The sequence below is a fragment of the Monodelphis domestica genome, chromosome 2 (assembly GCF_027887165.1).
Source record: "Monodelphis domestica isolate mMonDom1 chromosome 2, mMonDom1.pri, whole genome shotgun sequence".
NCBI classification, from domain to species: Eukaryota; Metazoa; Chordata; class Mammalia; order Didelphimorphia; family Didelphidae; genus Monodelphis; species Monodelphis domestica.
Window position 1 is genome coordinate 207,491,640 of NC_077228.1, and position 13,215 is coordinate 207,504,854.

The 13,215-nt window shown below is 34.2% G+C and overlaps 1 protein-coding gene across 18 annotated transcripts in view; it reads left to right on the forward strand.

Annotated features, from left to right (window-relative positions):
• The window catches only part of EFCAB3 (EF-hand calcium binding domain 3), a 722,802-nt gene that overhangs the window by 368,968 nt on the left and 340,619 nt on the right, over positions 1 to 13,215 (forward strand). For all 18 annotated transcript variants that reach the window (XR_008916397.1, XR_008916396.1, XR_008916398.1 and 15 more), the window contains exons 117-120: positions 1,905 to 1,958; positions 2,701 to 2,805; positions 5,327 to 5,380; positions 7,486 to 7,587. Coding sequence is in view for 15 of the 18 variants with exons in the window: in XM_056817026.1 (XP_056673004.1) it covers positions 1,905 to 1,958; positions 2,701 to 2,805; positions 5,327 to 5,380; positions 7,486 to 7,587 (315 nt within the window). In the remaining 3 variants the exon portion in view is untranslated. The remainder of the gene's footprint in view (positions 1 to 1,904; positions 1,959 to 2,700; positions 2,806 to 5,326; positions 5,381 to 7,485; positions 7,588 to 13,215) is intronic.

The window sequence follows — 13,215 nt, forward strand, 5'->3', positions numbered from 1 at the left end:
ATGTAATGTAGTTTTACCCATTACAATAAATAAATAAGTTGAAGAAAGGAGTAGAGAGAGAAGGGGAATAGAATAATCAGTTTTTACAGATGATATAACACATTATTTAGAAAACCCTAGAGATTCAACTAAAATTAGTTTAAACATCAGTAAAGAAATATAAAATAAAAGCATACAAATTTTCAAACTTTATAGGTATTACCAACAAAACCACGAAGAAGAGATAGAAATAGTTATTCTATTAAAAATAACCACATAACTGTAAAATATTTGAGAGTTCAGCTACTAAAACAGAGCAATTATATGTAAACAACTAAAAACACCATTTATAAAAATAGAATTAAATATATGACATATTGATTACTTGTATTTGATCCATGTCAAAAAAATTAAAATGGCAATATTAGCTAAATTAATGTGCTTAATTCAGAAAATTTGAAGAGGTCTTGGGAAAGACAAGTATTAGCGGATGCTTGTTAAAGTTTTGAGTGGGTCCAACTATTCTGGAAAGCAATTTAGGACTATTGTAAAAATAATCAGTACATTTTTCGTAGCCTTTGACTACCTGTCTAGCTATATGGTTTATGTCCCTAATGAGATCAGAGAAAGAGATACAGGTAAATTTTTTAAATGTATATCAGAACTTTTTGTTATAGCAAAGAAGTGGAAACTTAACAATCTATGTATTAATTGGGGAGGGCAGCCAGGAAGTACAATAGATAAAAGTGTGCAGGGCCTGGAGTAAGGAGAAACTGAGTTCAAAAGTGGCCTCAGACACTTACTAGACCCATGAACCTGGGGCAAATTACTTAACCCTGTTCACCTCAGTTTCTCTCATCTGAGCTAGAGAAGGAAATGGCAAACCCACTCCAATGTTTTTTTGCCAAAAACAAAAACAAAAAACCAAACACCTCAAATGGTGTCACAAAGAGATTGACATGACTGAAATGACAGAACAACAAAAAATGGGGAATGGTTAAGGAAATTATCACATATGAATACAAAGGAGTATTATTATACCATAAGAAACTATACATGGATGCACTTCAGACAAACATGGGAAAATACTAGGAACTGATCCTGAGTGAACTGAACAGACCCCAGAAAACAATTTATAAAATGATAACATCATAAACAAAAGCAATTTTGAAAGACATAAAATTGGAGCTTCAATAAACTGGCAATGAATCAAATTCTCATCTCCTGTCAGAGAAATTATGGACTGGGATAAAGAAAAGACATATTTTCATGTGTGGATATGTTTTTTTATGGTATTTTTATTTCTTATCAACCAAGGTACTTATCGGGAATAGAGAGACAGCAGTTATGAGAAGAAGTAGTGATTATGATGAAGAAATGAATAAAAAGAACATCAATACATTAAAATGCTTAAAATGCATAAAATACAGAAGAGAAGTGGAGTTCAGAAAAAGCCATAGAGAAAGACAATGTTAGAATTACTTTGTTAAATTTGTTATATACAGTATCTTTAAAAACAAATTATACATAATAGGCATTCACAATTTCACATACAAAAAAAGCATATTTCTAAGCCAGTGGTCTCTACTATTTCCTTTTTTTTAAGTATTCATTTAATAATAAATATTTTTAACTTTGAAATTTAAAAGGTATTAGAGTCAAGAGCTTGTTAGAAGCAAAGATTTTCTTTGTAATAAATCCTCCATTCATTACAATAGATTGTGTTACCAGAGTCAGAAGAATCTGTGTTAATGAAAGGGATGATGAATTCATTCCCTTGAGAACCTTCTCTGTTTCTTCATTTCATCATTATTGGAGGGAACAAGGAAGAAATGAGACAACCTTGATAGGATAGCCTTATATAATGATGAACATGTTTCTGTTTTTATAATTCTCTGTGATCTGAATTGCATTTTGTTTTACAGAAAATGGGATGGTGAATATGAAAAAGATAATGAATGCTGTGAAGAATGTCAGTGGTAAGGCAAAAGAAACTCTTCTACTTCTTAGTGATTATAATGTGACTCCTACTATCCCTCTAATTTAATGATTTAGTGTTTCTGCCTTATGACCTCCAGTTCTTTACGTACAGCCAGTCTAGAGGAAGCAATTCACAAGAGTCTCTGACTAACGAGAACTTCATATCCCTTGCTTTGTCATAATCCATCAGGCTTGACAAAATTCATTCCTTACACTGTGTTATGAAGGCTTCTCCAGGATCCCTTCAACCATGATTATAGGAATAGACCATCTTCCTCACTCTCCCAGTAATTCTTCATGTATGTCCTTAGAGATTGCCTCTATGCCTTTGAATACTGTGAAGTATTTTTAAAATGGAGTTATTATTTGTGTTATCTCATCCTCAAACCACTGGGAATGATGACTCCAGTTATGAAATTCTTTGTAAAGAGTTTTTTTGTCATTCTTTGGCACAATTCCATAATTTTCTTATTTGTCTTCGCCATTAGACTATGAACTCCCTGAGAGCAGAGGCAGTGCTTTTGATTTTCTTTTTATTCCCAGTTCTTAGCATAGTGCCTGGCACATAGGAAGGACTTTATAAATATTTATTGAATTGATTTAGAATTGTATCTCCAAGATTTACTAAAGAGTATTCACACCTCCAGTACAAGGACTTTGGAAACCTTAACTTACAGTAACCATTTAATAAATGCTTGATTGATTTACTGATTATATTCTTTATATTTCTTCTTTTTGAAGGAGGAAATGTTGATGTTAATAACCTGGAAAATGTTCTTCACAACATGGGGATTGACCTCACAGAGAAAGAATTGATGGAGCTACTGAATAATCTGCCAGTTGATGGTGAGCATTTCTCATCACCTGTGTGATTTAAGAGGCGCGTTTCTTACCTAAGAATTTCAGAAAGGAGATTGATATAAATCACATAAAATATAAATACCTATATTATAATGTATGCTGAAATATTATCTCTTACTGAACCTTCAAGTCAAGGATTTCCCAGAAGGTTCCTGAAGAGAACAAAGGTATGGAAGATTTTATCAGAGTCCTTGACTGAATTGACTAGTGGTCATCTTTAAGAAAAAAAAAAACCCCAGTGTGACTGTCTTTAAGGAATTCTTCCCAGCCAGATGGCATGTTCTTAGGCTAGACTTTAGAGTAAAGAAAATTTGAATTCAAATCCTGCATTAGAAACTTATATGATCCCAGACAAGTCACTTGTCTTTCCATAGCCGCTATGTAATAGCAGTAAATATATAAGGTTGTTGTGAAGTTTAAATGAGGAAACACACACACACACACACACACACACACACATATATATATATATATATATATATATATATACATTCTGTATCTCTATATATATACAGTTTAGATATTGAACTGTAAACCTTAAAGTGCTTTGTAAATACTAGCTATCACTATTATTTCAAAAGGTCCATGTTTGCATTGGTGAGCAGACTGTAACCCATGTATACCTAAACATATGTTTTCATAATTTTCTATGACCAAAAAAATCCATCAGCTAGTGGCCAGCTTTCTAAGTGGATCCCTTATCCACTTAGCTTTATTAGTCTTATATAGTGGACCACTGACGATTTGCTAGCATAGCCTTTTAAAATGAACCTCACTACTGATCCAACCAATCTGGAGGGCAACTTGGAACTATTCCCAAAAGGCTCTAAAATTTAGCTTACCTTTTGATTCTCTAATACCACTACTGGGTTTATAGCCCCCAAAAAAGGGAATGGAAATACTTTGTTAAAAATATTTATAGGAGCTCATTTTGTGGTAGTGAAGAATTAGAAATGGAAGGAGTGTCCTTCAATTCGGGAATGGCTGAATAAATTGTGGTGTGTGTTGGTGATGGAATACTATTATGCTATAAGAAAAGGTAAGCATGATGATTTCAGAAAAAAAAAAACTGGAAAGGTCTACATGAACTTGATGCAGAATGAAATAAGCAGAACCAGGAAAACACCATACACAGGAAGAGGAATATTGTATGATGATCAACTGTGAAAACTTGGCTACTCTCAGCAATGCAATGATCTGGAACAATAGTGAAGGACTTAGGAAAGGGAATGCTATCCATCTCCAGAGAAAGTATTGCTGGAGTTGGATGTAGATCAAAGCATATTATCTTTCACATTAGTGTATTTATGGTTTTATTTTGGGGTTTTGGTTTGGTTATGAGTGTGCTCTTACAATTATGACCAATATGGAGGTTTGTTTTTCATGATTATACATGTATGGCTCAGATCAAATTGCTTACCATCTCTGAGTGGGAGAGTGGTGGGGAAGAAAGACTGGATCTTATAATTTTGGGAAATGCATGTTGAAATCCATTATTGCATGTAATTAGGAAAATAAAACCTTTGAACTTAAAAAATTAAAATAAAATGTACTCTCCCACTCATAGTCACAATGAAAGTGTGAGTGGAGAGATACAAGCAGATAGAGTGTAGAAAGGGAATCATCAAATCTTAGCAATTTTTTAGATGTGAGGAGTGTAAAAGGAAGAGTTGAGGACAACAGTGAAGGGGCACAAAGCCCAAAATGATTCCTATAGACCAGAATTCAGAGGTTGTCGTGAGTCTTACATGAGATTATGTGTGGAAATTGCTTTGTACACTTTAAAGTGATTTATAAATGCCATTTATATGTTTGACTTAAATAGCTTAAGATTGTTCTTTAGTTACACATTTCAACTTCTGAGCTTTTAACAGTTAAGAGAAGGAAACTGAAGCCAAAAGATATGAAAGGACCAATTCTTTCTATCTAATTCTTAAAAATGTCCTGAATCTGATATAGCCAAAATATAATGTGTGATTATAATACAACTTCTTTTCATATCTAATAATAAAGAGAAGTTAAATTTCTTAATTATTGTATGAAATAGCTAGACGGTACAGTGCATATAGTATTGGACCTGGAATCAGGAAGACTAGAGTTCAAAGCCTTAAAAAGGTACTTGTTTTATAACAGTAGGGAAGTCATTTAACCTCTTTCCGCCTCAGTTTCTTCATCTGTATAACATTGGGATAATAGACCCTGCCTGCAAGGGCTGATGTTAGGATAAAATGAGTTAATATTTATAAAGTGCTTGCAAGTCTTAAAGATCTACATAAATGCTAACTATTATTGTTACTACTATTATCACCAGTTTAAAGATTGAGAGCTTTCTTCATTTCTCAGGTGCCTGTTATACATTAATCTTTAGAAAATATTAGATGACATTATAAGTCAATTACTGAGTTTAGAGTTAACTGTTAAATTACACTGGTTTATCTCATCATTTCAGAATGAAATGAAATGCTATTTTTGTGAGTCTCCATCTAATGTGTGCCTTATCTTACAGCTGATGGGAAGGTTAACCTGGATAAAAGTATGGATTATGCAAAAACTATTAAAGGTGAGTTGAGAAGTAATGGTGCAGAGGCAGGGAAAAACTGACATCTCAATATTTTTCAAATAAATCCATGAGAAAGAAGCATGGCATAGTAGACAGAGCTATAGCCTTAGAGTCAAGAGGACCTAGATTCAAGTTCTGCTGACACTTACTGGCTGTGACTGTGGGGCAAGTTCTTTCCCTCTTAGGCAACTGTCTAAGAATATATATTACTTGACCTGCATACAGAGATATAATCAATTTGTAAACGTTTAATAAGTGCCTCCTAGGTCTGTTTTAGGCTCTTGATAAATACGCACAAAAAGAATAAAATAGTCCATGCTCTTTGAGGAGTTTGCTTTCTCTTGGAAAAGACAACATATTCATTATATGCAGAACAAATGCAACATAATTTGAGAAGGAAGGCCCTAGCATTGGAAGAATTAGGAAAGTCTCCTCATAGAAGGCAGAGTTTGTGGTTCATCTCAAAGATAGAGACTCTAAAGTGGATATAAGGAGAGCATGGGCCCCGCCATTAAGATAATCTAGAGACAGGAAATGGAAGAGCATTTGTGAGGAACAGAAAGTAGGCAGGGAAAGTGATGAGAAAGGAGTTTATGTATTTCATCCTGAAGAAGAAGGGAAAATAAAGGTCTTGTTTGAGTAACATAACATAATCAGTAGATCTGTGCTGAAAGAGAATCACTTTGGCAGCTATGGGAAAGATGTATTGAATGGGAAAGAGACTCTTGAGACAGGGAGACAGGTTAGGAGCAATTATTATTTTGGGGGGGGGGGCTGTTGGAAAATTTTATTTAATTAGTTAATTTAGCATATTTTCCATGGTTACAAGAATCATGTTCTTTCCCTCCCCTTCCCCCACTCCCTCCTGTAGCCAACACACAGTTCCACTGGGTTTTAAATGTCATTGATCAAGATCTATTTCAATATTATTGATAATTGCACCAGGGTGATAATTTAAAGTCTATATCCCCAATCATATCCCCATCAACAAGCAGTTGTTTTTCTTCTGTGCTTCTACTTCCACCATTCTTCCTCTGAATGTGGATAGCATCCCTTCTCATAAGTCCCTCAGAATTGTCCTGGATCATTGCATTGCTGCAAGTACCACAGCATATCAGTCTCTGTGTACAATGTTCTGGTTCTACTCCTTTCACTCTGTATCAATTCCTGGAGGTTGTTCCAGTCTCCATGGAATTCTTCCAGTTCATTATTCCTCTCAGCACAATACTATTCCATCACCAACATATACCACAATTTGTTCAGCCATTCCCCATTTGCAGGACATACCCTCATTTTCCAACTTTTTGTGGGAGGCAGTTATAACATCTCTTCAGGGGAAGGGAGAAATGGAAGATGAGTTAAGAAGCTAAGGATGTAGCTATGTGAGTGGAGAGAAAAGGTGATAAATGAGAGAATTGTTATGGAAGGAGAGAGGGAAAGAAGAATGGAGAAATAGCAAGATTTGGCAACTGATTGGATATAGTGAGTTAAGAGAATGTCAGGAGTCCAGGATAACAACTGTGATATTACATATTGTGGATGAATGTGTTAAATGATTATCACTGTTTTTACATTTACTTTGAAGTTTGACAAATGCTCTCCAGGCTTCTTGTAGCAAGTGCTGAATTTCTTGGAATGTAATCACTATGTTCATGTTTCACTGTTCCTACTGTTGAGATGCACAAAATTCTAGATATCCAAACCAGAGATGAAATGTAGGATTGTATTCTGGTGAGTCCAAACCATTGGGATAAAGGGAAAGAAAACAAACCCTAAATTAGCCAGACAAAAATAGTTTATATAGTCACTGATTTTACCACTTATTACTCACCACAGGCAATTGTCTAATTCTCATTTCATGTTCCCCAGTATAGGCCTTTTCAGTTTAGTATAGTCCCCTGAGTCATAAGGAAATAATTTCTATTTCTGAATTTATTACAAGTCATTTTCCCTACATGATTAGGTTCATCACAAAGGCTAACTCTCTTCTTCTTGCTGAATTTGAAGTTGATGAGACATAGGATTAAGTAGTAACTTTCATACTCTGGAATCATTGCAAATTCTTCACATTCACACCATTCACCATTCTCATCTTTTGTAAACAGATAATGTTAATGTTCAAAACCTAGAAGACTTTTTGAAGGACATGGGGATCAACTTGGCAAAAGATGAACAGGAAGATCTCCTGAAAAACCTTCCAATTGATGGTGAGTGTTCCAGATTATACTGTGCTTGTCAGGGAAACTTGAGCTGACTTGTGTGAAAATGTCTGATACTGTCTAAAGAAAGATGATTCTGACCACCTCCCTAGGCTAAAGTTCTTTGCTATCAGGGAAACCAGTGGAAGATAATACCACTTTAGACACTTATAAGCCTGAAGAATAGAAAAAGAAAGGGATGCCAAAGGTTATGCTATAGTCACACAGTAAAATGGCTTGATGGACCAAAGATGAAGCCTCCAAAGTAACAGGAAACATGCCTTCATAGATCATTTGTTCATCCCTTATTGTAGAACTGAGGATAAGTATTCAGATAAAGGAAAGAGAGATACAAGATATTTGTAGACTGTACAAAAACCTCATGCCTTTATATCAAAACACCTTCTTTAAGAAAATAATTAGTAGATGCTGGAGTTGGTGAATACCAAAAAGCATTACAAAAAGAAAAATGAAATAAATTATACTTACAGGTTAAAAAAGATTTATTATGATGCAAAACTAATCACAATCAGTTGTGGAAAATATTGGAATATAGGGATAGTGTATTATCTTCTTGTTATAATGTCCAGATATGATTCTTGAAGTGTTAAGAAAATAATGGAAAAATCAAGAGCGTGGCAGTCAAAAAAATAGCATACAGTTGAAAAAATTTAATATTGCATTATTTAAACAAGTAACAATAAAAATGGACAATAGGTATTAAAAATTACTTGGATGGTAATTAAAAGACTGAAATTTAGCCACTCCAAATGTGTTACCAAAAAATAGGAAAACAAAAGAGTCCAAGAAGCACTGTAGTCAGTAAATATTTGACTTACATGCCAAGTGAAGAAATATATGGCCACAGTAGTATTAGTTAATTAACTTGTTTGTAAAATATCATGGAGAAGGATGATGGACATAGTTGTAAGAAATATGGCTCATAGAACATAGAGTGGCTTTGGTAAACAAAATCAATTTAAAGAAAATTTTGTGAACATTCCCACTAATATTGGTAATCTCCAGTGCATTTAACAATAAATATAGAACAATAAATAAAGGAAAATGGAAAAGGTCTGTAATGATTCCTATAGCAAACCTATTTACCATCAAAGGCAGTAGAAAAAGAACCCTTGCATCCAGACACTACAATCCAGGAAATCTTTCTATAGATGGAATAGAAATGGTATTAAAGAGAAAAGGAATGAGAAAAGGTGCCTGGTTGGGCCAAGTCTGTATAGATTTGTTCAAAAGGAGACACAGTTGTGAGAATATTGATGCATATAGAGGGAGTCTGAAAAGCCTTAGTACAATTTTGCTCCTTAATAGCTTTAATCTTTACTAAAACTTTGAGGAAGTCTTGTATTTGAAAGGTGTCTGAATGAATGGGAAGATATGAAAAAATGTGGGCCTTATTAATAAAGTTAATAATATTAATAAATAAGTGACTGAGCAAACATCCACAATCACTGACCAAATGGCTACTCTTCCACCAATATGAAACATTTATGAATCAATTATATATAATTCAAGAGCATCCTTGATAAGGGCATATTTGGGAAATAAGCAGGTGTTTGCAAAAGATATTCAACAGTGGACAACATCTGTTATTTTGAACTTGACTGAAAGCTGTAGAAAATATTAAATTGCATTTTGATTATTGTTGGCTGATTATTAAGAAGTATTTGATTCAGTAGAGCAGAAAAACACCTTACAGTAATTAATCAAACAAGTTATGTCCTATCTATATGTAAAAATAAACCTAGATTCCTTGAAAAGTATGACAACAGAAATAACTCTGCTCAGTGAATCTTTGATCACAAACATCAGATGATGATGGTTTTTTGGTGGATGGGTAAGTCTTCCAAATAACCCCCTTTGGAGGTGTTATGGAAATTGCTGGTTATAGCAAAACCTGGAATATTGCAGAACTTCCTGGAAGAACTCTGTAATTACTCAAGAGTTTGTCTCACCCAGGGAAAACCAAGTAGATGAGGAATGTCCATTGCATAGATCATGACACCCCTTTATGTAATAAAACTATATTTTTTAGTTTGCATATCTGGGACAAAGAATAAAGATAGACCAATTCTTCCCAGAATTGAAGAGGAGAAGTAGGCCAGGTTATCTTTGGGAAATATAAAGCTCCTTTAATTATACCAAGTTTCCCCAGAAACAAGACTCATTTTTAATACCAACATTCTGCCAGTGTTGTTTCTAGTAATAGGAGGAATACAATGACCCTCAAAGAATTAAAAATGAATATCACACAGAGGAGGATAAAGAAGTACATGTTGGGAGTTACCAAGCTATAACATATTGATAATTGCAGTACTCTCACAATACCAAGCTAGGAAAGAAACCTCCCAGCAAGTTGAGTGAGTATCAAAAACTTCTGGGAGGACAAAGACAAAAGTCACACAAGCAATGGAGGCATAGATGGATTGCTAACGTACTTAGATCTAGAAGGGACCTTAACGGTCATCATATCCAAGCTCTTCATTTTACAAATAATGAAACTGAGACCCAGAGAGGATAAGCAATTTGCCTGAGATCACACAGCTAGTGATCATATAATACATCATGTAAACCCAAATCTCAGACTCATAGGTGTGTACTCAGCCATCTACAGCATGGCAGTAAACACCCAAAATAAATCTGTTGGAATATATATAAGCAAATTATCACACAGAGAAACTCAACTAGGGAAACACTTCTATTTAAAATGTTATGTTCTGTTTGGCAACAGAGCTATATTGGGATGAAAAATAAATTAAAAATGCCATGTTCTGTTTGGCAACCGAGCTATATTGGGATGAAAAATAAATTACCTTTCCCACTAAGGTCAAGGAAAAGAAGGAATTTCTGTTGTTACCACTATTTTGTGATTTAATTCCATCTATTGCAATAAAAATAAATAAATTGAAGAAAGAAATAGAGAAAGAAGGGAAACAAGATGATCAATTTTTACAGAAGATGTAACAGTTTATTTAGACAAATCTAGAGATTCAACTAAAATTTAATTGAAAAAATTTTGATAAAATAGAAAAATGTAAAATAAATCCATACAAATTGTCAAACTTTTTCTGTTACCAAAAAAACTAAACAGGAAGAGATAAAAAAATGGTATTCCATGTAAATTAATTACAAAGTTGTAAAATATTTGGTAATCAAGCTACCAAGACAGAAATTATATGCATTGAACTAAGGTAGTATTAAATAAATGAAGAGATATTTATTGCTCATGTTCAGGCCAGGTCAATATTATTTAAATGGCAATATTAGCTAATTTATTTTACTTATTCAAAAAAATTGGAGAAGTCCTAGGAAGACAGTTATATTACTTCACTATTCTAAAGCAATTGGTCCAACCATTCTGGAAATCAATTTGGAACTATATTAAAGTCATCAATAGACTTTTTGTTCCCTTTGTTCCCATCTGTACAGTTATTTGCTTTATGTCCGTAAGTAGATAAAGAAAGACATAAAGAGCCTAAAGGTACAAAATAGAAAATGAATAGCAGCTCTTTCTGTTATGGGAAAGAACTGGAAACTTATAGGGTATATATCAATTGGAGAATGGCTAAGGAAATTATAACATAAATGTAATAAAATATTACTCCACCATAAGAAATTACATATGGAAAAGTTTCAGAGAAACATGGTAACACTTTTATGAACTGATTCTGAAGGAACGGGACAGAAATCAGAAAAAAAATTTTTTTTCTAAAATGATCATATCATAAACCAAAGCAACTTTGAAAGACTTAAAATTGGAGCTCTGACTTGAAAAGATTGGTAATGAATCAGATTCTCGTCGCTTATCAAAGAAATTTTAGACTAGAGAAGAGAAAGATACATATTTTCACACATAGCCACTGTGTGGATAAGTTTTTCTTTATAGCATTTTTCTTTGTTAAAAGCTCATGTTGGCAAACCTATGGAATGCATGCCATGGCATGCTGGAAGGGGCTGCTCTCCTCCCCCTCTCCACATGTGCCTGAGGACATTTCTCACATGACCCTCCCCTCTGCCTAGCATTCCAATAGAAATGCTTCCTTCATCCCCTATCTGGGGTAAGATGGAGAGGCTCACATGTGGCATGAGGGTTGCATTTTGGGTACTCAGTCTCTAAGGTCTCTGAAAGTTTCTCCATAACTGTTATAAGCTATGGTTCTTCTTGAGAATAGAGATATGGCAGCTATGGAAAGGTGAAAGAAGTAGTAATGCAAGAAAAAAAGAGTGAAAAACAGCATCAGTGAAAGATGTATAAAATATAGAAAAGAGAACAACAGTTCAGAAAAAGTCACAAAGAAGCACAATGTTGGAATTAGCTTGCTAAATTTATCATACAAGCAATGCAATAATCCAGAACAATTCAGAGGGATTTATGAGAAAAAACACTATCCATAGCCAAAGAAAGAACTGTGGGAGCAGAAACACAGAAGAAAAACAACTGCTTGATCACATGGTTCGATGGGGATATGATTAGGGATATAGACTCTAAACGATCACCCTAGTGCAAACATCAACAATATGGAAATAGGTTTTGATCAAGGACACATGAAAACCCAGTGGAATTGCATGTTGGCTATAGGAGGCAGTGGGGAAAGGGAAGAGAAAGAGCATGACCCTTGTAACCAAGGAAAAATATTCTAAATTGACTAAATAAAATTTTAAATAAATTTATCACACACTTTCTAAAACAAGTTATACATGATAAAGGTCATAGTTTTACCTTCTAAAAAAATAGCCTGTTTCCATACCAGTGCTATCTACTACCTCCTTTAAAAGGTACTCAATAAGAGGGCAGCTGAATGGCTCAGTGGATTGAGAGCCAGGCCTAGAGATGGGAGGTCTTGGGTTTGAATCTGACCTCAGACACTTCCTAGCTGTGAGACCCTGGGCAAGTCACTTAACCCCCATTGCCTCACCCTTACCACTCTTCTGCCTTAGAACCAACTGGTTCTAAGACAGAAGGTAAGGGTTTAAAAAAGTGGTACTCAATAAAAATTATTTAAAGGTGTTCTTTTTGTGGTGGTAAAGAATTGGAAATTAAGGGGATATCCATCAATTGAGGAATGACTGAGCAAATTGTGGTATGTGATAGTGATGGAATACTATTGTGCTGAAAGAAATGATGACCAGGATGATTCAGAAAAAGCTGGAAAGAACTTCATGGACTAATGCAAAATGAGATAAGCAGAACCAGAAAAAACAATATTATGGAATGTTCAACTGTGATATTATTGGCAATACACAATTCTGAGGGACTTAAGACATAGAATGCCATCTACCTGCAGAGAATGAACTATTGGAGTCCAAATACTAATGACTATTATATAATGGAGACCAATATATATACTGGAGACCAAATACTAATGAAAGGATACAATTTTTCAGTTGTTTTTTGTTTTTTTGGCTTTATGTTTTGGGGTTTGGAATTTATCAGAATACTCACAAAAATGAACAATATGGAAATATGTCTTGCATGATTGATTACACATGTATCATCCAGATCTAATCTCCTGCCAGGATCATAACAGGGAAAGGAAGGGAGGGAGGAAGAGAAGTTTGATCGTATAACTAAGGAAAACTTACCTGGAAATTTGTTATTCATTTAATTGGTTTATGTGT